Source organism: Pelophylax lessonae (assembly GCF_965119305.1).
Source record: "Pelophylax lessonae genome assembly, chromosome: 12".
Taxonomy (NCBI): domain Eukaryota; kingdom Metazoa; phylum Chordata; class Amphibia; order Anura; family Ranidae; genus Pelophylax; species Pelophylax lessonae.
The window spans coordinates 221,435,499-221,458,798 of NC_138779.1; the positions used below are offsets into that span (position 1 = coordinate 221,435,499).

Below are 23,300 nucleotides of genomic sequence, written 5' to 3' on the forward strand. Positions count from 1 at the left end.
TGCACTCAGCAATCAGATATTTACAGTGTAACACTAAATTCACTTTGGGTGGAGCCGTGAATGGATCGTCTTCTTTGTCTAAAAACCCCCATGCAACATCCTACTATAGAATCTGATATTTAAGAAGAAAAGGCAACAAAAATTACTGTTTTTTTTTCCTACCCAGCAACAGGCACATGAATTTATAAAAATAAAAGCAATTTTTAGATTGTTTTGCAGCATTGCACGTCTTCTTTATGTTTCCTGGATCTTCAAGTTTGACTTTATTTATTTTATTCACACAATTTTGATGCATTCTTTGTTTGTTGGTTTTTCTTTATATTTCTTTATTTTTTATTTTATTTATTTTTTTGTTTTTTATTATTAATGCTGATCTAACCTTTTCCCCTTCTCCTCCTCTGACAGACGGAGATCATCCGCAAGCGCCTGATTAAGGATATCTGTCACAACCCCGTGGTGATGTTAAACTTTTGCCCGGACCTTAAAACGACGTATTCAGGCCTGAGCAAAACGCAGGGGGAGTTCATCTTCCTCATTGACCGCAGCGGCAGCATGAGCGGAGTCAACATCACCAGGGTCAGGGTAAGGTGGGGGCAGGGGGTGAGGTTATTTGTGGGGGTGGGTCCACCTGTGAGGCCTGCCTCCACCCTCAGTCTAGCCAGACCAAAGAGATAATTTCTACCCCAGAAAAGAGCGTCTCCTGTGTCGCAGTGGAGCAGCTGATGGATGCAAAGACTGGTTGCTTCTTCTTTTTTTTTTTATAACAGAATAAATATGGAATTTCTATTCCCTGACTAATTCTGTTGATAAAGTTGAGCAATAAAGCGCTCATCTGCAGTGTAGAGAAAATGCAGAGATGTAATGATGTCATCCCTCACCGTATGTCATTATCAGACCCATGAGGACGTCATACAGGAATTCATCCAGCTGAGTCTTATTGGAAATAATCCTTGGATTCAGAATGATCATTGAAGCCCCATAGAGATTATAGACAGTGGCGCAGCGTAATAAAGTGTGCCCCGTAAAGCGAGCTCCCTACTGGCTACCAAAGGTGGTGATGGCTAGCTCTTCCCTCTCCACCATGATTGCTAACAATCTCCTTCTCAACCATAATGGCTAATCATCTCCTTCTCCACCATGATGGCTGACCATCTCTTTCTCACCCATGATGTCTAGCCATTCCTTTCTCTACCATGATGGCTAACCATCTTTTTCTCCACCACAATGGTTAGCCATCTCCTTCTCCACCATAATGGCTAACCATCTCCTTCTCCACCATAGTGGCTAACCACCTCCTTCTCCACTATGATGTCTAGGCAATTCCTTCTCTACCATGATGGCTAACCATCTCTTTCTCCACCATAATGGCTAACCATCTCCTTCTCCTCCATGATGTCTAGGCAATTCCTTCTCTACCATGATGGCTAACCATCTCTTTCTCCACCATGATGGTTAGCCATTCCCATCTCTACTATGATTGATAACCATCAAGGTGGAGAAGGAGAAGGTTAGCAATCATAGTAGAGATGGGAATGGCTAACCATCATGGTGGAGAAAGGGATGGTTAGCCATCTTGGTGGAGAAAGAGATGGTTAGCCATCATGGTAGAGAAGGAATTGCCTAGACATCATGGTGGAGAAGGAGATGGTTAGCAATTATGGTGGAGAAGGGGATGGCTAACCATCATGGTGGAGAAAAAGATGGTTAGCAATTATGGTAGAGAAAGGAATGGCTAGACATCATGGTTGAGAAGGAGATGATTAGCCATTATGGTTGAGAAGGAGATTGTTAGCCATCATGGTGGAGAGGGAAGGGTTAGCCATCATAGTGGAGAAAGGAATATTTAACCATCAAGGTGGAGAAGGAAATGGTTAGTCATTATGGTAGAGATGGTATCGGCTAACCATCATGGTTGAGACAGAGATGGTTAGCCATCATGGTAGAAAAGGATTTGCCGAGACATCATGGTGGAGAAGGAGATGGTTAGCCATCATGGTGGAGAAGGGGATGGTTAGCAATCATGGTGGAGAAGGAAGGATTAGCCATCATGGTGGAGAAGGAGATGCTTAGTCATCATGGTAGAGAAGGAATTGCCTAGACATCATGGTGGAGAAGGAGATGGTTAGCCATTATGGTGGAGAAGGGGATGGCTAACCATCATGGTGGAGAAAAAGATGGTTAGCAATTATGGTAGAGAAAGGAATGGCTAAACATCATGGTTGAGAAAGAGATAGTTAGCCATCATGGTGGAGAAGGAGATGATTAGCCATCATGGTGGAGAAGGAGATGATTAGCCATCATGGTTGAGAAGGAGATTGTTAGCCATCATGGTGGAGAGGGAAGGGTTAGCCATCATAGTGGAGAAAGGAATATTTAACCATCAAGGTGGAGAAGGAAATGGTTAGCCATTATGGTAGAGATGGTATCGGCTAACCATCATGGTTGAGACAGAGATGGTTAGCCATCATGGTAGAAAAGGAATTGCCGAGACATCATGGTGGAGAAGGAGATGGTTAGCCATCATGGTGGAGAAGGGGATGGTTAGCAATCATGGTGGAGAAGGAAGGATTAGCCATCATGGTGGAGAAGGAGATGGTTAGCCATCATGGTGGAGAAGGAAGGATTAGCCATCATGGTGGAGAAGGAAGGATTAGTCATCATGGTGGAGAAGGAAGGGTTAGCAATCATAGTGGAGAAGGGAATGGTTAACCATCAAGGTGGAGAAGGAAATGGTTAGCAATCATGGTAGAGATGGGAATGGTTAACCATCAGGGTAGAGAAGGAAATGGTTAGCAATCATGGTAGAGATGGGAATGGCAAACCATTATAGTGAAGAAGGAGATGGTTATCCATTATGGTAAAGAAAGAAGATGGCTAGCTATTATCTTGAAGAAGGGAATGGCTAATCATCACAGTGGAGAAGGAGATGGTTAGCCATCAAGGTAGAGAAGGCACTGGCTAACTATCATGGTGTCGAAGGAGATGGTTAGTCATCATGGTGGAGAATGGACTGGCTAACTATCATGGTGGAGAAGGAGATGGTTAGCCATCATTGTGGAGAAGGAAGGGTTAGCAATCATAGTGGAGAAGGGAATGGTTAACCATCAAGGTAGAGAAGGAAATGGTTAGCAATAATGGTAGAGATGGGAATGGCAAACCATTATGATGGAGAAGGAGATGGTTATCCATTATGGTAAAGAAAGAAGATGGCTAGCTATTATCTTAAGAAGGGAATGGCTAATCATCACAGTGGAGAAGGAGATGGTTATCCATCAAGGTAGAGAAGGGAATGGCTAACTATCATGGTGAAGAAGGAGATGTTTAGCCATCATGGTGGAGAATGGACTGGCTAACGATCATGGGGGAGAAGGGGGTGGTTAGCCATCCTTTCTACATAAGGACAGGATGACACCCCAGTTTTCACTGAACATCGATAAAGGCTAATGAACATGTCCGGTTTTATTACATTCTGTTTATTTTGAGCCGCGAAAGAAGGGGGGGGGGGGGTCCTTTTCACGTTTTTAATTGTCATGTTGCCTTTTTTGTTGGGTTTTCATTGATTTTCCTATCACTCCACACAATAGAACCATCAGCTCTCCTAAACATAACAGGGGAGCGATGTCACTCAACATTTATTCTCTGCAGCTATAAAGCTGCAGTGGATTTTTAATGAGATGGGATAGATAAGGCTTAGGGAATAGGGAATAGACCTTTGCTTGTCTGACTGCTCCACCATCCATCTGAAGGGTGAAGTACCAGCAAAGTCCTCTCTAATCCTTTTAGAGGCGACTCATCTGCAAAAACTGGCAATTACCCCGACGCCCTCCAAGGTGGCCACTAAGATAATAGCACCACCTTCAGTCCATTCATTGTTACTGCAAGCCCTTTTATTTACAGATTAGCATGTAAGATTTTTGCCCCCTGTAGTTTAATACAGCGGATTACATCCTTCCATGAGTGATCATTTTTTTTCCACGATTTGACCCCTCGTCTCCTAGGAACGCGTCTCTGAAATTCCCCAGCTACACGATTGCAGGTTGACGTCAGTACACCTGACCCGAGACCTCACATGTTCTCCTGGCAACCGCCACTAAAGTCATAATGACATCTATTAATGTCTCCTGGGGGAGGTCCAGGAGTGTTCTCTCCAGGGCAGAGCCTGAGCTGCCAAAATGAAGCTGTCTGCCTCCCAACACAACCGGGCGGGGGTGGTTTTCAGTGGTATATTTCTGTTCCATTCGAAGAGGTGATGGTAGCTGGTCTCACTACAGGTCCTGGAAATCAATGTTAGGCCTGGGGACATGATGGGGCATTGTAAACCCAAAACCAAGGGAGGGCTTAGAGAATATCACAGGATGGGTAGAGGGGACCCATCTGGGTGGCTGGAGCAGGAAAACCTCAGACTTCTCTACAGAGGTCATTCCAGGTCAGGAATACGTTTTATTAAATGTTCTGACGCATTTATCAGATTATAGCGGATGGCCCATAGGAATAAACAGTAATGCTAAAAATACAATTCATTCATTTTCAGCAGCAGGAAAACCGCACTGGTCGTTTCTGGCACAGAGATCCCAACACAGAGATACGTTACCTTACAGGCCCCTTTATATTAACCCTCCCTCTAAACCCAACACTAATCCTTCCCCCAACCCCAACACTAACCCTTCATCCATAACCCTCCCTCTAACCCCAACACCAACCCTCTCTCTAAACCCAACACTAATCCTCCCCCCAACACAAACCCTTCATCCATAACCCTCCCTCTAACCCCAACACCAACCCTCCCTCTAACCCCAACACTAATCCCCCCCAACCCCAACACTAACCCTTCATCCATAACCCTCCCTCTAACCCCAACACCAACCCTCTCTCTAAACCCAACACTAATCCTCCCCCCAACACTAACCCTTCATCCATAACCCTCCCTCTAACCCCAACACCAACCCTCCCTCTAAACCCAACACTAATCCTCCTCCCAACCCCAACCCTCCCTCTAACCCCAACACTAATCCTCCTCCCAACCCCAACCCTCCCTCTAACCCCAACACTAATCCTCCCCCCAACCCCAACACTAACCCTTCATCCATAACCCTCCCTCTAACCCCAACACCAACCCTCTCTCTAAACCCAACACTAATCCTCCCCCCAACACAAACCCTTCATCCATAACCCTCCCTCTAACCCCAACACCAACCCTCCCTCTAACCCCAACACTAATCCCCCCTAACCCCAACACTAGCCCTTCATCCATAGCCCTCCCTCTAACCCCAACACCAACCCTCTCTCTAAACCCAACACTAATCCTCCCCCCAACACTAACCCTTCATCCATAACCCTCCCTCTAACCCCAACACCAACCCTCCCTCTAAACCCAACACTAATCCTCCTCCCAACCCCAACCCTCCCTCTAACCCCAACACTAATCCTCCTCCCAACCCCAACCCTCCCTCCAACCCCAACACTAATCCTCCCCCCAACCCCAACACTAACCCTTCATCCATAACCCTCCCTCTAACCCCAACACCAACCCTCCCTCTAACTCCAACACTAATCCTCCCCCCAACCACAACAATAATCCTTCATCCATAACCCTCCCTCTAACCCCAACACCAACCCTCCTTCTAACCCCAATACTAATCCCCCCAACCCCAACACTAGCCCTTCATCCATAATCCTCCCTCTAACCCCAACACTAACCCTCCTTCTAACCCCAACCCTCCCTCTAACCCCAACACTAATCCTCCCCCCAACCCCAACACTAGCCCTTCATCCATAACCCTCCCTCTAACCCCAACACCAACCCTCCCTCTAACCCCAACACGAACCCTCCCTCTAACCCCAACACTAATCCCCCCCAACCCCAACACTAGCCCTTCATCCATAATCCTCCCTCTAACCCGAACACCAACCCTCCCTCTAACCCCAACACTAACCCTCCTAACCCCATCACTAATCCTCCCCCAACCCCAACACTAACCCTTCATCCATAACCCTCCCTCTAACCCCAACACCAACCCTCCCTCTAACCCCAACACTAACCCTCCTTCTAACCCCAACACTAACCCTCCTTCTAACCCCAACACCAACCCCAACACTAATCCTCCATCCATAACCCTCCCTCTAACCCCAACACTAATCCTCCCCCAACACTAACCCTTCATCCATAGCCCTCCCTCCAACCCCAGCACTAACCCTCCATCCATAACCCTCCCTCTAACCCCAACACTAACCCTCCCTCCAACCCCAGCTTTAACCCTCCCTCTAGCCCCAACACTGATCCTCTCTCCAACCCTAACACTAATCTTCCCTCTAACCCCATCACTAACCATCGCCCCAACCCCAAAACTAACTTTCCCTGTAACCCCAACATTAACCTTCTCTCCAACCCCAAACACTAACCCTCCCTCTAGCCCCAACACTAACGCCAACACTAACCCTCCCTCTAGCCCCAACACTAACGCCAACACTAACCCTCCCTCTAGCCCCAACACTAACGCCAACACTAACCCTCCCTCAAGCCCCAACACCAACCCTCTATGAATCTGGACTAATGCTTGGCTAATGCTTAGCTGGGGCTGGGTCACTGGGCAGGTGGAGCCCCCTGGGCAAGTGGGGTCCCCAGGGCAACTGTTCAGCGTGCCCAATTCGGTAAGATGGCCCTGCTGCTAAATTTTCTAACTGATTTTAGAAAAAAAAAAAATTCAAAAAATATATCTATGACTGAACAATCAGATCCATGTGTGTGGCCGCCTTGATCGGGGTCAGAGAGGCAGCGGATGAGCGCCCAGCAGCTATATTACCGCCTGTGACGCTCCTGGAATAGAAGCGCTGATTCAGAGCGGGGAACTCCTTTCATCACCTGCTTGGTCTTAGTGTCAGTCAGAGGATCATCTAGGCATGAAAAGGTTAAAGCACCCCGACAGCTGGACACTAATTGGCCAACTGCCTGGCTACCGCGGATTTACCACGCAGCACGCCACTTCCACGATCGATCTCTACGCTCTCTGCGCCTTGTCTGCTCACAGACGCCTCTTTCCTGTAGGTGACGTGCAATAACTAAATGTATAATTTATTCCCGAAGTGTAAAATATAATTAGCACCCGGCGAACTCACACAGACCCGGCAGTTGATTGCACGCTGCACGCCAAAACCAGTGGGATCCGCGCCTTCACATAATGAGGAAATAGGAGGGTGTAGATTTCTTGCAATAGAAGAGACTTCTCTGCGGAGACAGAGTTTAACCCTCGCATTGCCTCTATAACGCTTTCGCAAACTTTTATCGCTTCAAAAAGTTTAAAGTGGTTGTAAACCTCAGACATGAAATTTGAACAAAGCACATTCCTCTATAGTGTGTACTTGCCTCAGTCCAGAGCACTAAGTTTCATTTCTGTCTGCTTGCCTCTTTCTTCTGCTATCTGCATGAGTCACTTCTGACAAATTTTCCTGACACCAAGAGATAAAAGGTGACAGGGGAGGGAGCTCCAGCACACAGCCTGTGATTGACAGCCTCAGCTCTGTTCCTGTGTGCTGTGTGAAGGGGGGCATGTCCTTTCCCTTCAATCAGTTCTCAAAGCTCTCCTTACTGATGTAATGTCAGCTCCCTGCCCCCTGCTTTTCAGAGCTCAGAGATCCTGTGTAAATTCTGCACTTTAAATGCATGTAGGGGACAGACTGCTACAGATAAACCGGTACAACTTATGTAGGAGGATTTGTTTCATCTCTGTGTATCACCTGATGCCAGTCACCTCACTGGGGATATGTGATGGTTAATAACCACTTTAAGTTCATCCATAGTTAAAACAAAGTGCCCACTTTCTGAGTTTTAGTTATTACATTATGGAGAATGCAGCAGGAGGAGTAAGACACCTTCACCTGGCATTGTACTGGCCAGGGGTGATAGGCATAGCCCCTGATTGGCCGCAGTGATGGGCATAGCCTCGGATTAGCCCGCAATGATGGGCATAGACTCTGATTGGCTGCAGTGATTGACATATCCTCTGATTGGCCGCAGTGATGGGCATAGCCTCTGATTGGCTGCAGTGATGGGCATAGCCTCTGACTGGCCAAAGTGATGGTCATAGCCTCTGACTGGACATAGTGATGTGCATAGACTCTGACTGGCCGCGGTGATAGGCACACCCTCTGATTGGCCAGGATTGATGGTCATAGCCTCTGACTGGCAGGGGTGATGGACATAGCCTCTGATTGGCCAGGGGTGATGGGCATATCTTCTGACTGGCCGCAGTAATGGGCATATCCTCTGACTGACCGCAGTGATGGGCATAGCCTCTAACTTGCTGCAGTGATGGGCAATGCCTCTGACTGGCCACAGTAATGGGCATAGCCTCTGATTGGCCGCAGTGATGGGCATAGCTTCTGATTGGCTGCAGTGATGGGCATAGCCTCTGACTGGCCGCAGTGATGGGCATATCCTCTGACTGGCCGCAGTGATGGGCATAGCCTCTGATTGGCCGCAGTGATGGGCATAGCCTCTGACTGGCCGCAGTGATGGGCATAGCCTCTGATTGGCCGCAGTGATGGGCATAGCCTCTGACTGGCCGCAGTGATGGGTATAGCCTCTGATTGGCCGTAGTGATGGGCATAGCCTCTGATTGGCCGCAGTGATGGGCATATCCTCTGACTGGCCGCAGCGATGGGCATAGCCTCTGATTGGCCAAAGTGATGGGCATATCCTCTGACTGGCCGCAGTGATGGGCATAGCCTCTGATTGGCCGCAGTGACGGGCATAGCCTCTGATTGGCCGCAGTGATGGGCATAGCCTCTGACTGGCCGCAGTGATGGGCATAGCCTCTGACTGGCCGCAGTGATGGGCATAGCCATTGACTGGCCACAGTCATGGGCATAGCCATTGACTGGCCGCAGTGATGGGCATAGCCTCTGACTGGCCGCAGTGATGGGCATAGCCTCTGACTGGCCGCAGTGATGGGCATAGTCAAACTCTCAAAAGCAGACATAAGAGGCTTGGTTTTGCCCATCCTCTCTGATCTTCCAAGAGGCTGCTCAATAAAGAGGGATGTGGGTGAGTGATAGCATGAAAACCCAAATTCTAAAGGGCGCAGTAGGACAGATTCGGATAGGTAGAGAGCCGCTTTAAGAAAGAGAAGAGAACAGAAAAGGAATTTCTTTTCCTCGGCTGTCTAATTATCTTCCCCGTGTCCTCTCTGCCCTCCTCTCTGCCCTCCTCTCTGCCCTCCGCTTAATTGCCATTCTCTGATCTGTGATGTCATTGCTCATTAGCATATCATTAAGAATCCTGCTTGGAGAAGCCTTTCCCGTCTCTGGCTGGGAATGAACTCAGGAACCGGATTAGACAGAAGAGAAGCGGATCCGGGGATCCCAGCGCTGCCTTAAAGTGATACTAAACACACACACAGGGTTTAATGTACGTCGTCCCTTCTATTTCTGTATATGGATGATGATGCTGTCATTTTTTAAATTTTTTAAAAAAATCGAAATACCTTTTTTATAACATTTCCTAATTGATATCCAGATGTCACATGACCCGGCTCTCTCCCAGCCTGCTGCTGGTCACATGTTCAGCATTAAAAAAAAAAACAGCCTTTGGAATACAGAGTGAAAATAAATAATTAATAACAATAAACTGTTTTAAATTGTCATACAAATATATATTTGAAATCAAATCTTTATTTTTTGGCAATTACATGGTGTGGGCGGATTTCTGCCAGTCTCAGGCTGTGTCACGCCCCTGCAGTCTGTGTCTTAGAATAAGAGGGAGGTGAAGCCTCCATAAATCTACATGTAATATCCTGCCCCCATGTTTAGTTGGCCAGTGGGCATGGAGGAGGAGGAGGAGGAGGGAGGGAGTGGCCTGTCATTGTGTATACGCCCACGTGGGTGACTCTATAGTCACATGGGCTGCTCAGATGTGATAGGGAGGAAATGCTCAGCATAGAAACTCACTGAGAACTGAGCATGTGCAGAGCTGCCAACACTGCCCTGCAAAATCCCTAACTGCAGTGGGGACATGGACAGAAGGGGGAGACAGAGAGCAGCAAGATCAACCAGGATTTCTGCAGAATACAGAGAAGGAATCTCATAGTGATGAGTGAATGAATGAATCTCATAGTCAGTATGACTGAATACACCATTTATTCATCGATTTTTCTGATGCGGGTTTAGTGACACTTTAACTGAAACAACTAGACTAACTTTAGGACTGAAACAGGGAGACCAACATTAGGACAGAAATGTGTGCAGTAGTGTGCAGTAGTGTGTAGTAGTGTGCAGTAGTGTGTTATAGTGTGCAGTAGTGTGTAGTAGTGTGCAGTAGTGTGTGATAGTGTGTAGTAGTGTGCAGTAGTGTGTAGTAGTGTGTGATAGTGTGTAGTAGTGTGTGATAGCGGGCAGTAGTATGTGAAAGTGTGCAGTAGTGTGTAGTAATGTGTGATAGTGTGCAGTAGTGTGTGATAGCGTGCAGTAGTGTGTAGTAGTGTGTGATAGTGTGTAGTAATGTGTGATAGTGTGCAGTAGTGTGTGATAGTGTGCAGTAGTGTGTAGTAGTGTGTGATAGTGTGCAGTAGTGTGTGATAGCGTGCAGTAGTGTGTGATAGTGTGTAGTAGTGTGCAGTAGTGTGTAGTAGTGTGTGATAGTGTGCAGTAGTGTGTAGTAGTATGTTATAGTGTGTAGTAGTGTGTTATAGTGTGTAGTAGTGTGCAGTAGTGTGTAGTAGTGTGTTATAGTGTGTAGTAGTGTGTTATAGTGTGCAGTAGTGTGTAGTAGTGTGTGATAGTGTGCAGTAGTGTGTGATAGTGTGCAGTAGTGTGTTATAGTGTGTAGTAGTGTGCAGTAGTGTGTAGTAGTGTGTGATAGTGTGTAGTAGTGTGCAGTAGTGTGTAGTAGTGTGTGATAGTGTGCAGTAGTGTGTTGAAGTGTGTGATAGTGTGCAGTAGTGTGCAGTAGTGTGTCATAGTTTGCAGTAGTGTGTAGTAGTATGTGATGGTGTGCATTAGTGTGTAGTAGTGTGTTATTGTGTGTAGTAGTGTGTGATAGTGTGTAGTAGTGTGCAGTAGTGTGTGATAGTGTGCAGTAGTGTGTGATAGTGTGCAGTAGTGTGTTATAGTGTGCAGTAGTGTGTGATAGCGTGCAGTAGTGTGTTATAGTGTGCAGTAGTGTGTGATAGCGTGCAGTAGTGTGTGATAGTGTGCAGTAGTGTGTGATAGTGTGCAGTAGTGTGTAGTAATGTGTGATAGTGTGCAGTAGTGTGTGATAGCGTGCAGTAGTGTGTGATAGTGTGTAGTAGTGTGCAGTAGTGTGTAGTAGTGTGTGATAGTGTGCAGTAGTGTGTAGTAGTGTGTTATAGTGTGTAGTAGTGTGTTATAGTGTGTAGTAGTGTGCAGTAGTGTGTAGTAGTGTGTGATAGTGTGTAGTAGTGTGCAGTAGTGTGTAGTAGTGTGTGATAGTGTGCAGTAGTGTGTAGTAGTGTGTGATAGTGTGTAGTAGTGTGCAGTAGTGTGTAGTAGTGTGTGATAGTGTGTAGTAGTGTGCAGTAGTGTGTAGTAGTGTGTGATAGTGTGCAGTAGTGTGTTGAAGTGTGTGATAGTGTGCAGTAGTGTGCAGTAGTGTGTCATAGTTTGCAGTAGTGTGTAGAAGTATGTGATGGTGTGCATTAGTGTGTAGTAGTGTGTTATTGTGTGTAGTAGTGTGTTATAGTGTGTAGTAGTGTGTTATAGTGTGTAGCAGTGTGTAGTAGTGTGTTATAGTGTGTAGTAGTGTGTAGTAGTGTGTTATAGTGTGTAGTAGTGTGTAGCAGTGTGTAGTAGTGTGTTATAGTGTGTAGTAGTGTGTAGTAGTGTGTTATAGTGTGTAGTAGTGTGTAGTAGTGTGTGATAGTGTGCAGTAGTGTGTGATAGTGTGTAGTAGTGTGTAGTAGTGTGCAGTAGTGTGTGATAGTGTGTAGTAGTGTGTTATAGTGTGTAGTAGTGTGTGATAGTGAGCAGTAGTGTGCGATAGTGTGCAGTAGTGTGTAGTAGTATGTGATTGTGTGCAGTAGTGTGTGATAGTGTGTAGTAGTGTGTTATAGTGTGTTATAGTGTGTAGTAGTGTGTTATTGTGTGTAGTAGTGTGTTATAGTGTGTAGTAGTGTGTTATAGTGTGTAGCAGTGTGTAGTAGTGTGTTATAGTGTGTAGTAGTGTGTTATAGTGTGTAGTAGTGTGTAGCAGTGTGTAGTAGTGTGTTATAGTGTGTAGTAGTGTGTAGTAGTGTGTTATAGTGTGTAGTAGTGTGTAGTAGTGTGTGATAGTGTGCAGTAGTGTGTGATAGTGTGTAGTAGTGTGTAGTAGTGTGCAGTAGTGTGTGATAGTGTGTAGTAGTGTGTTATAGTGTGTAGTAGTGTGTGATAGTGTGCAGTAGTGTGCGATAGTGTGCAGTAGTGTGTAGTAGTATGTGATTGTGTGCAGTAGTGTGTGATAGTGTGTAGTAGTGTGTTATAGTGTGTTATAGTGTGTAGTAGTGTGTAGTAGTGTGTTATTGTGTGTAGTAGTGTGTTATAGTGTGTAGTAGTGTGTTATAGTGTGTAGCAGTGTGTAGTAGTGTGTTATAGTGTGTAGTAGTGTGTAGCAGTGTGTAGTAGTGTGTTATAGTGTGTAGTAGTGTGTAGTAGTGTGTTATAGTGTGTAGTAGTGTGTAGTAGTGTGTAGTAGTGTGCAGTAGTGTGTGATAGTGTGTAGTAGTGTGTTATAGTGTGTAGTAGAGTGTGATAGTGTGCAGTAGTGTGCGATAGTGTGCAGTAGTGTGTAGTAGTATGTGATTGTGTGCAGTAGTGTGTGATAGTGTGTAGTAGTGTGTTATAGTGTGTTATAGTGTGTAGTAGTGTGCAGTAGTGTGTAGTAGTGTGTGATAGTGTGTAGTAGTGTGTAGTAGTGTGCAGTAGTGTGTTATAGTGTGTAGTAGTGTGCAGTAGTGTGTAGTAGTGTGTGATAGTGTGTAGTAGTGTGCAGTAGTGTGTAGTAGTGTGTGATAGTGTGTAGTAGTGTGTGATAGTGTGTAGTAGTGTGCAGTAGTGTGTAGTAGTGTGTGATAGTGTGCAGTGGCACAAGAATATAAAGTAAATTGAAACAAGACTTTATTAACAAAATACAAATAAGACCCTTAAAACCTATCAGCCTATCAGTGGGTATATCTTGTATATCTGTACAGTACAACTTGTCAAGGGGTTACCTATAAGTCCCTGTTGGTGGATATTATTTTGTCATGTGGTGCTTGTGTATTTTTGCACTCATCCCCAATAAAAATTGTCACCAACGTGTTCCAAGTCTTGAAACGCGTTGGATCTTTTTTATTTTTGCAGGTGAAAAAACACTTTGATGTATTTTACATTTTTTTAGAGATGAGAAATGATCTTGAAATGCGCGGTTGTAAACACTTCAAGGCTCAACAGGCCAAAGAGCCACATGTGCTGCACACTTTGCCGCACGTAGGGCCACCCGTTGAGATGAATGTGTACAAACAGCAATTTTGCGCGCATCTCAATACGCCGAGGTGTGAATGTGTAAAAAGCCGGTTATAGAAGAAACTATGTAACATGCGGTTGTATGTAAATGATACATTGTTTCCCTCCTCCCATCTGCTTGCAGGACGCCATGCTGGTCATTCTGAAGAGTCTCATGCCAACTTCCCTTTTCAATATCATTGGATTTGGATCGACATTCAAGTCTTTGTTTCCCTGTAGCCAGAGCTACAATGAGGTGAGTGTATACACTGCACAGCGCTGTATATAGTTCCATAGAGGCGGGGGATTTAACAGCTTTATCCATCTTACTGTAAAGAAACCATTCTCATTCTTACTGTTAAAAAAAAAACTCCCTCCTTGTACTATAAAGAACTCCTCCTTGCTTTTACTGTAAAGAACCCCCTCCCACTGCTACTGTAAAAAAAAACCCTCCCTCCTTGTACTATAAAGAACCTCCTCCCACTCTTACTGTAAAAAAAACCCTCCCTTTTTGTTCCATAAAGAACCCCTCCTTGATTATACTGTAAAGAACCCCCTCCTTGCTTTTACTGTCAAGAATCCCCTCCCACTCTTACTGTAAATTTAAAAAAAAAACTCTCTCCTTGTACTATAAAGAACCCCTTCCCACGCTTACTGCAAAAAAAAACAACCCTCCCTCCTTGTACTATAAAGAACCCCTTCCCACGCTTACTGCAAAAAAAAAAAACAACCCTCCCTCCTTGTACTATAAAGAACCCCTTCCCACGCTTACTGCAAAAAAAACAACCCTCCCTCCTTGTACTATAAAGAACTTCTCCTTACTCTTACTGTAAAAAAAAAACCTTCCTCCTTGTACTATAAAGAACCCCTTCTTGCTTTTACAGCTAAGACTCCTCCCCATTCCTATGCTGCCCCTCCTGCCTAAACTCCTCTGGAAAAAAAGCAGCACGGCGGAAAAATGCAAAAAAAAAAAAATCTATCATTGTATGGCCAGCTTGACTGTAAAGAACACTGACCTCCTCTTAAAACAAAGAACCCTTCCCCACTCTTATGGTAAAGAACCCCTTACTGCTCTTACTGTATAAAAGCCCTCCCTTCTCTGACTGTAAAGAATCTTTGGCACTCTTACTGCTTTTGTGGATACATTTTCCTGCCATAAGATTTGTATTTTGGTCCATCCAGTGTTGAGATTTGCACAGCTCTGCCGCACCAGCGGAAGAGACCTGACTTTTCTCTGCTGTAGTCAGACAACACTGACCGGTCTTGGTATTTCCTGGCCTGTGATTGGACAGTGAAAGGAGAAGCAGCAGGCTAATAAGGTCATCTCTATGTCACTCTGCTCTCGCCTCCTATCAGCAAGCTCCGTGCACTGCGGCAACTCACCTGATTGGCTCGCTGAGCTGCTCCCCCCTCCCCCCAGTCTGAGCTCGGCTGCACAGAGACTGCCGCTGATACCATGTGAACTGCTGGTGGAAATCATTCCTTCCGGAGTTCCGCTTTATATAAGTGTGATGCATGCTCTGTAATGGGGGCTTGCTGGCATTTGCAGTTCACCGCCAGCTGTAGGATTTTTATAGACGCTCTCCCTGGAATTCAGTGAATAAATCCCAAAATGATGGCGCCACCGCCGCTGGGTGCTGCTTCGCGTCCCTCGCCGCGCGTTTCCCCGCCCGCCGAACACAAACGCGCTAATGGTCTCCATGTCGCGTCCCCGTCTCTGGAGGGAAATTTCTGCATTCAGAGGATCCCGGGGATGAGCATGCGCTGCGCTGCGCTGATTTCCCAGCGGAGACTCCACCAGCGTCTATTGCAGCTAAAGCCTGGGATGAGACGTTGAAGAGGAGCGCCACCTGGTGCCCATACATGAGCGCAGCATGCAGAGCTGCAGTGCAGGAGGCAGACACGCCATTCACACCTGGGGGAGCGAATTTCAGCGTTTTTTTTGCGAGTTTTTATGCAGCGTTTTTAGACGTTTTTTTTAGCTTTGGCGTATTTTTGTTAGCCAATAGAGAAAAATATCATCTGTTGTATTATTTGTTGCTGGGTATTTCAACTATTTTAGCTTTTCCATCAGCTTTTACTTCTTTTTATTATTATTATTATTATTATTATTATTCATTTATTAATATTATTTTTTAGTTAGAGTAAGAGGTTAGAGTGAAGGTTAGGTAAGAGCTAGGATTAGGAGTTATTGACTTATTATTATTCATTGTTTATTTTATTTATTTTTTTGTTCTGATGTTAATACTACTGCTACTACTACAATATAATAATAATAATAATAATAATAATAATAAATTAATATATAAATGTAAAATAAATACACAAATAAAAATAATCATAAATAAATAATAAATGCAAAAAATGAGTACTACATTATAATGATAAAATAATTAACCCTAACCTTAACCCCTTAACCCTAAAAAAATAATAATATTCATAAATAATAAATACAATAAATTAATACTATATAATAATAAATACATAATTAACCTTAACCTTAACACCTTAACCCTAAAAAATAAAAATAATAATAAACCCCCTAACCTTAACACAAAATAAATAAAGTATTATTATTATTATTATTATTATTAATAATAATATTTTTTTAAGGGTTAGGGATTAATTATTTTATTACATAGTATTCATTTATTTTATAATAATAATTTTTCGTATTATTGTGTATTAATTTTACATGTGTTTATTATTATTATTATTATTAGTACTACTACTATAATAATAATAATGATAATAATAATTTAATATATACACAAATAAAAATAATCATAAATAAATAATAAATACAAAAAATGAATACTATATAATAATGAATACAGTGCATACCTAACCCTAACCATAACCCCTTAACCCTAAAAAAAATAAAAAAAAAAAAAATAATAATAATAATAATAATAATAATAAACATAAATAAATAATAAATACAAAAAATGAAAACTATATCATAATGAATATATAATTAACCCTAACCTTAACTCCCTAACCCTAAAAAAATTATAATAAACACCCTAACCTTAACACAAAATACATAAATTATTGTTATTAATTATTATTAATAATAATATTCTTTAGGGTTATGGGGTTAATTATTATTTATTAAATAGTATTAATTTATTTTATATTTATTATTTATTTGATTATTTTTCTTTGTGTATTAATTTTATATGTGTTTATTATTATTACTACATGTGTTTATATATTATTATTATTAGTAGTAGTAGTTGTAATATTACTACCATAACCTGAACATAATAATAATAATATTATTTGTATGTGTATGTTCAGGTTATGGTAGTAATATTACTGCTACTACTGCTACTACTACTACTACTACTACTAATAATAATAATAATAATATATAAACACATGTAGTAATAATAATAAATAAACACATATAAAATTAATACACAAAGAAAAATAATCAAAGAAATAATAAATATAAAATAAATTAATACTATTAAATAATTAATAATTAACCCCATAACCCTAAAAAATATTATTATTAATTATAATTAATAACACTAATTTATGTATTTTGTGTTAAGGTTAGGGTGTTTATTATAATTTTTTTAGGGTTAAGGAGTTAAGGTTAGGGTTAATTATATATTCATTATGATATAGTTTTCATTTTTTGTATTTATTATTTATTTATGTTTATTATTATTATTTTTTTTTTTAGGGTTAATGGGTTATGGTTAGGTATGTTCTGTATTCATTATTATATAGTATTCATTTTTTGTATTTATTATTTATTTATGATTATTTTTATTTGTGTATATATTAATTTATTATTATTATTATTATTATTATTATTAATAATAATGTTTTTATTTTGGGTGTTTATTATTTAATTTTTATTAATATATAATAATTGAATATATTATTTTAAGGTTAGGGCTTAACTATTGTTTATATATTATTACATATTATTAATTGTATTCTTTTTTATTTATTTTTTTTAAATTTACTTATGATGAGTTATTTGCGTATTTATTTTTCATTTAATTATTCATATATTATTACTATTTTTTTTTTCTTACATTTTTTCATTTGAGCAGAAAATTTGCACAAAAACGTGCAAATCACGTGTTTCCATTTATTTCTAAGTAGATAAAAACATGCCAAAAAATGCGCAAATCTGCTTAATTTGAGCTCCAGAACTTTTTTGAGCTTCATGCGACTTGTAGCGGAAATATGAAGTGTCTCCATAGAGAATAATTGATTTTTTTTTTCTCCTCCAGCGTTTTGGAACTTCCCGCTAGAGAACGCTGAGGTGTGACTGAGCCTCACACTGTTGCGCTTTAATACACTCACAGCAATGCGCTAAAAATGCACGCCTCCAACTCCCCCATAATTAAAATAGTGTCCGTTCCCATGTCAGCGCTGCCATGCGTTTAAAAAAAAATATGACTTGATAAATCCTTGCAGTGGGACGCATGTGGCTGCAGTTTGGAGATCTGTGCATTAAATACAAATAAAGGACATTCGTCATTTTTGGCAATGCAGAGCACAACGCACAGTACTGCATTACCATGTGTCACACTGCAGGGGGCGCTTGCCTCACGTGCGTTGGAGCTGTGCAGCCTCATTGTGTCAGAATGATTGGCATTGCGCTAACATGCAGATGACTTCAGTTTTTAGGATTAGCCTGACTTTGGAGAGATTTCCTCTGACTTCCTGTTGTGTCACCGGGACAGGAAGTGAAGGGAGATTCCATTTATATGTTTATTATTATACCCAATACATTCTCTAAAAAAAAAAAAAAATCCACCAGAAAATAATAAAAGTATAAATAAAGGAAAAACTATTTTTTTTTAGTGTTGGATGGAGTGGAGGGGGATTAGACTCCCTGTCAGGTTTTTGGGTGAGATTCCCCCTCTCTATCCCCCCCCCCCCCTCTCTATTTGTCCTCCTTTATCATTGAAAGTAAAAGACAACCTCAAATTTTGGGTTATCCCCAGAACAGTAATAGAGGGGAAATCTTCCAATGGGGACACTACTTCTGGTGACCTGGGGGGGGACCCCCGAGGAATTCACTTAACCACTTGCTGGCCCGGCTTTTTCTGGCATGTTTTGTTTCCAAGTTCAAATCAGTATTTTTTGATAGAAAATTACTTATAACCCCCAAATATTATTATTTTTTTTATTTTTTAGCAGAGATCCTAGAGAATAAAATGGTGATCATTGAAACCTTTTATGCCATGCGATTTTTACGCAGTGTTTTTTAAAATGCATTTTTTTGGGGAAGAAAATATTACATTTTTTTCATCAGTTTAGGCCACATTGTATTCTGCTACATATTTTGGTAAAAAAAAACAATAAAAAAATAAAAGAGCAACAATTCGAAAAAAAAAAAAAAAAAAAACAAATATTTTTTACTTTATGCTATATAACATCCCCAATAAAAAAAAAATTCAAAGTCAAATTTTTTCATCATTTAAGGCCAATTTGTATTCTGCTACATATTTTTGGTAAATAAAAAAAAAACAATTCTGAAAAAAAAAGAATTTTTACTTTCTCCTGTATAACATTCCCAAGAAAAAAAAAGTTTCAAAATCAAATTTTTTCAAAATTTTAGGCTAATTTGTATTCGGCTACATATTTTTGGTAACAAAAAAAATAAAAAAAGAGCGACAATTCTGAAAAAAAGAAAAAAACAATATTTTTTACTTTATGCTATATAACATTCCCAATAAAAAAAAAGTCAAAGTAACATTTTTTCATCATTTTAGGCCAATTTGTATTCTGCTATATATTTTTGGTAACAGTAAAAAAAAAAAAAAAAAATGCAACAATTCTGAAAAAAAAATGTTTATTCTTTATGCTATATAACATTCACAATAAAAAAAAATTCAAAGTTACATCTTTTCATCATTTTAGGCCAATTTGTATTCTGCTACATATTTTTGGTAAATAAAAAAAAAAAAAAAAATTCTGAAAAAAAAAGAGTTTTTACTTTCTCCTGTATAAAATTCCCAAGAAAAAAAGTTTCAAAATCAAATTTTTTCATAATTTTAGGCCAATTTGTATTCGGGATACATATTTTTGGTAAAAAAAAAAAAAGAGCGACAATTCTGAAAAAAAACAAAACAATATTTTTTACTTTCTGCTATATAATATTCCCAATAAAAAAAAGTTCAAAAATCTAAATTTTTCATCATTTTAGGCCAATTTGTATTCTGCTACATATTTTTGGTAAAAAAAAAACTCCAATAAGCGTATTTTGATTGGTTTGCGCAAAGTTTTCGCATCTACAAACTAGGGGAAAGATTTATGTAATTTTTATTGTTTTTTTTTTTACTAGTACTGGCGGCGATCTGCGATTTTTAGCGGGACTGCGACATTGCGGTGGACAGATCGGACCCCTAACTGACTTTATTGACACTTTTGGGGGTACCAGTGACATTACTACAGTAATCAGTGCTAAAAATATGTACTATCACTGTACTAATGGAGGGGAGGGGAGCGGCAAGAGGAGGGAGGAGGGGGAGGGGAGCAGCAAGAGTAGGGGAGGGAGGGGAGCAGTGCTGCCAGAGGAGGGGGAGGGGGAGGGGAGCGGCAAGAGGAGGGGGGAGGGGAGTGGCGTGGCGCGGAAAGAGGAGGGGGAGCGGAGCGGCAGGGGGAGGGAGGAGGAGGGGGAGCAGCAGGGAAAGGGGAGCGGAGGGAGGAGCGTCAGGAGGAGGGAGGAGGGGGGAGCGGCAGGAGGAGGGGGGAAGGGGAGCAGCAGAAGAAGGGAGGAGGGGGAGTGGAGCGGCAGGAGGAAGAGGAGGGGAGCTGCAGGAGAAGGGAGGAGGAGGGGGGATAAGGTGGAGAGGAGCGGCAGGGGAAGGGGAGCGTCAGGAGGAGGAGGAGGGGAGCGGAGGGAGGGTGGAGGAGAAGGAGGAGGGGAGCGGAGGGAGGGAGGAGGAGAAGGAGGAGGGGAGCAGAGGGAGGGAGGAGGAGGGGAGCGGCAGGAGGAGGGGAGCTGCAGGAGAAGGGAGGAGGAGGGGGGATAAGGTGGAGGGGAGCGGCAGGAGAAGGAGGAGGGGAGCGGAGGGAGGGAGGAGGAGGGGAGCGGCAGGAGGAGCAGGAGGGAGGGGGAGGGGAAGGGGAGCTGCAGGAGGAGGGGAGCGGCAGGAAGAGGGGGGAGGGTGGTGGCGACCTCTAACAAGAGGCTGCAGTGCCACACATCCCTAGGAAAAGCCTGCTGAAAATGGAATTATAGATGGGTCAAATGAAGGTAAACTGAGCGCGCGTTATTATTTTAACGCTCGCAGTTGACAGATCGGTATTATTACGTTCTCCCCGTCAGGCTGGCCGGCGGGATCGGTTTGCTTGCGGCGTCCATCTTGGTGAAATATTTAGGATCGCCTCGTGTCTATTTAAAGCCGACGCCTAATCCTGCTTTGTCCGAGCGCACGGATTACGGGAGGGGAATTCCTGCCGCGGCTCGCAATCTGGTGTCCCCGTCTGGCGGGGAAGTAAAAGTGAACAGAGGCGCGGCGGCCTCTTTGCGGTCACTGGGGAATTTGCGGTCTTGGTTTCCCTCGGCAGGATTAAGGCCGGCGAGCCTCGTCCGTCTGTTGTATTGATCCCTCCTGTCCGCGGGATTGACGGCGCCGGCGCTTAGCATGGGATCAAGGAAGAAATTCAATATGTGAAAAGGCTGGAGGGGGGGGGGAATCGCATTGTGGAGGACCGTCTCAGATCCGGGGGAATAAAAATGATATATATATATATACTGTATACAATATATACAAACAGGAAGTTACAGCACAGGGAGGAGATACAAGAAAACCAAACCTGTTACTTTGTATCTCCTGTATATGAAATCAGTAATAGGAGTGATCTGTGACCACCTGTCTGCATTCCTATATATAGGGGTGACACCGGGGTCACCCTTCTGTACTGGGGACACACGATGGACCTATCAGGTAGAGTGCTGCTTCCTATAGAATATATACTGTATACACACATATAAACTGTTGTATCACCTTTATCATTCCTGACATTAACTCCCCATTCTTCTCTGCACACCTGCCGAACTTCAGATCAGGCTGACAACTGGCTGTCGAGTAGAGAGGGGAGGTGCTTAGCATGACCCAGGGACGAGTCACACGTCAGGGAGGGAGGCAGAGTTGAGAACCCCCAGAGGAATAATTGTAGCCTTAGAAAAGGGAAGTTCAGAAGTCGCAGGGTAAATTTACTGTAAATCAAAAATAAGTATACATATATACATTTATATAAATAGCATACATATATTAATTATTATTATATTTTATATAACTATGTATAAATAATTTCTATAATTCTTTATATTCAAATATATAATTTATATAACTATTAAAAAATAATAATAATAACATACAACCCTTAGACTAGAGGAATAATTGTAGCTTTAGAAAAGGGAAGTCTCAGAAGTCGCAGGCTAAATATACTGTAAATCAAAAATAAATATACATATATAAATTCATATAAATAACATACATATATTAATTATTATATTTTATATAACTATGTATATATATAATTTATATAATTCTTTATATTCAAATATATAATTTATATAACTATTAAAATATTAATATTAACATACAACCCTAAGACTAGAGGAATAATTGTAACTTTAGAAAAGGGAAGTCTCAGAAGTTGCAGGGTAAATATAAGTTAAATATAAATATACATTATATACATTCATTCAATATACATTAATATCTTTTGTATAAACAATTTATAGAATTCTTTGTATTTAAATATATAATTTATATAAATATTAAAAAATAATATTTATAACCCTTAGAGGAATAATAGTAGCTTTAGAAAAGGGAAGTCTCAGGTAAATTTAAATGTAATATAAATATACATTATATACATTAATTTATATAATATACAATAATAATGAATATATTTTAATAATGTATATATCATTTATTTGTAAAATTCTTTATATTTGAATAATTTATATAATTATAAAAAAAATAATAATATTAATATACAACCTTTAGAGGAATAATTGTAGCCTCAGGAAAGGGGAGTCTCAGAATTTGAAAGGTTAAATATGAATTAAATATAAATATACATTATATACATTAATTTATATAATATACAATAATAATGAATATATTTTAATTATGTATATATCATTTATTTGTAAAATTATTTATATTTGAATAATTTATATAATTATTAAAAAATAATAATATTAATATACAACCTTTAGAGGAATAATTGTAGCCTCAGGAAAGGGGAGTCTCAGAATTTGAAAGGTTAAATATGAATTAAATATAAATATACATTATATACATTAATTTATATAATATACAATAATAATGAATATATTTTAATTATGTATATTTCATTTATTTGTAAAATTCTTTATATTTGAATAATTTATATAATTATTAAAAAATAATAATATTAATATACAACCTTTAGAGGAATAATTGTAGCCTCAGGAAAGGGAAGTCTCAGAATTTGAAAGGTTAAATATGAATTAAATATAAATATACATTATATACATTAATTTATATAATATACAATAATAATGAATATATTTTAATTATGTATATTTCATTTATTTGAAAAATTCTTTATATTTAAATAATTTATATAATTATACAACCTTTAGAGGAATAATTGTAGCCTCAGGAAAGGGAAGTCTCAGAATTTGTAGGTTAAATATGAATTAAATATAAATATACATTATATACATTAATTTATATAATATACAATAATAATGAATATATTTTAATTATGTATATTTCATTTATTTGTAAAATTCTTTATATTTGAATAATTTATATAATTATTAAAAAATAATAATATTAATATAC

General features: G+C 40.7%; 1 protein-coding gene across 1 annotated transcript in view; it reads left to right on the forward strand.

Annotated features, from left to right (window-relative positions):
• The window catches only part of VWA5B1 (von Willebrand factor A domain containing 5B1), an 87,298-nt gene that overhangs the window by 16,096 nt on the left and 47,902 nt on the right, over nucleotides 1-23,300 (forward strand). The window contains exons 6-7 of the mRNA XM_082274556.1: nucleotides 406-582; nucleotides 13,616-13,726. Of these exons, the coding sequence (XP_082130682.1) occupies nucleotides 406-582; nucleotides 13,616-13,726 (288 nt within the window). The remainder of the gene's footprint in view (nucleotides 1-405; nucleotides 583-13,615; nucleotides 13,727-23,300) is intronic.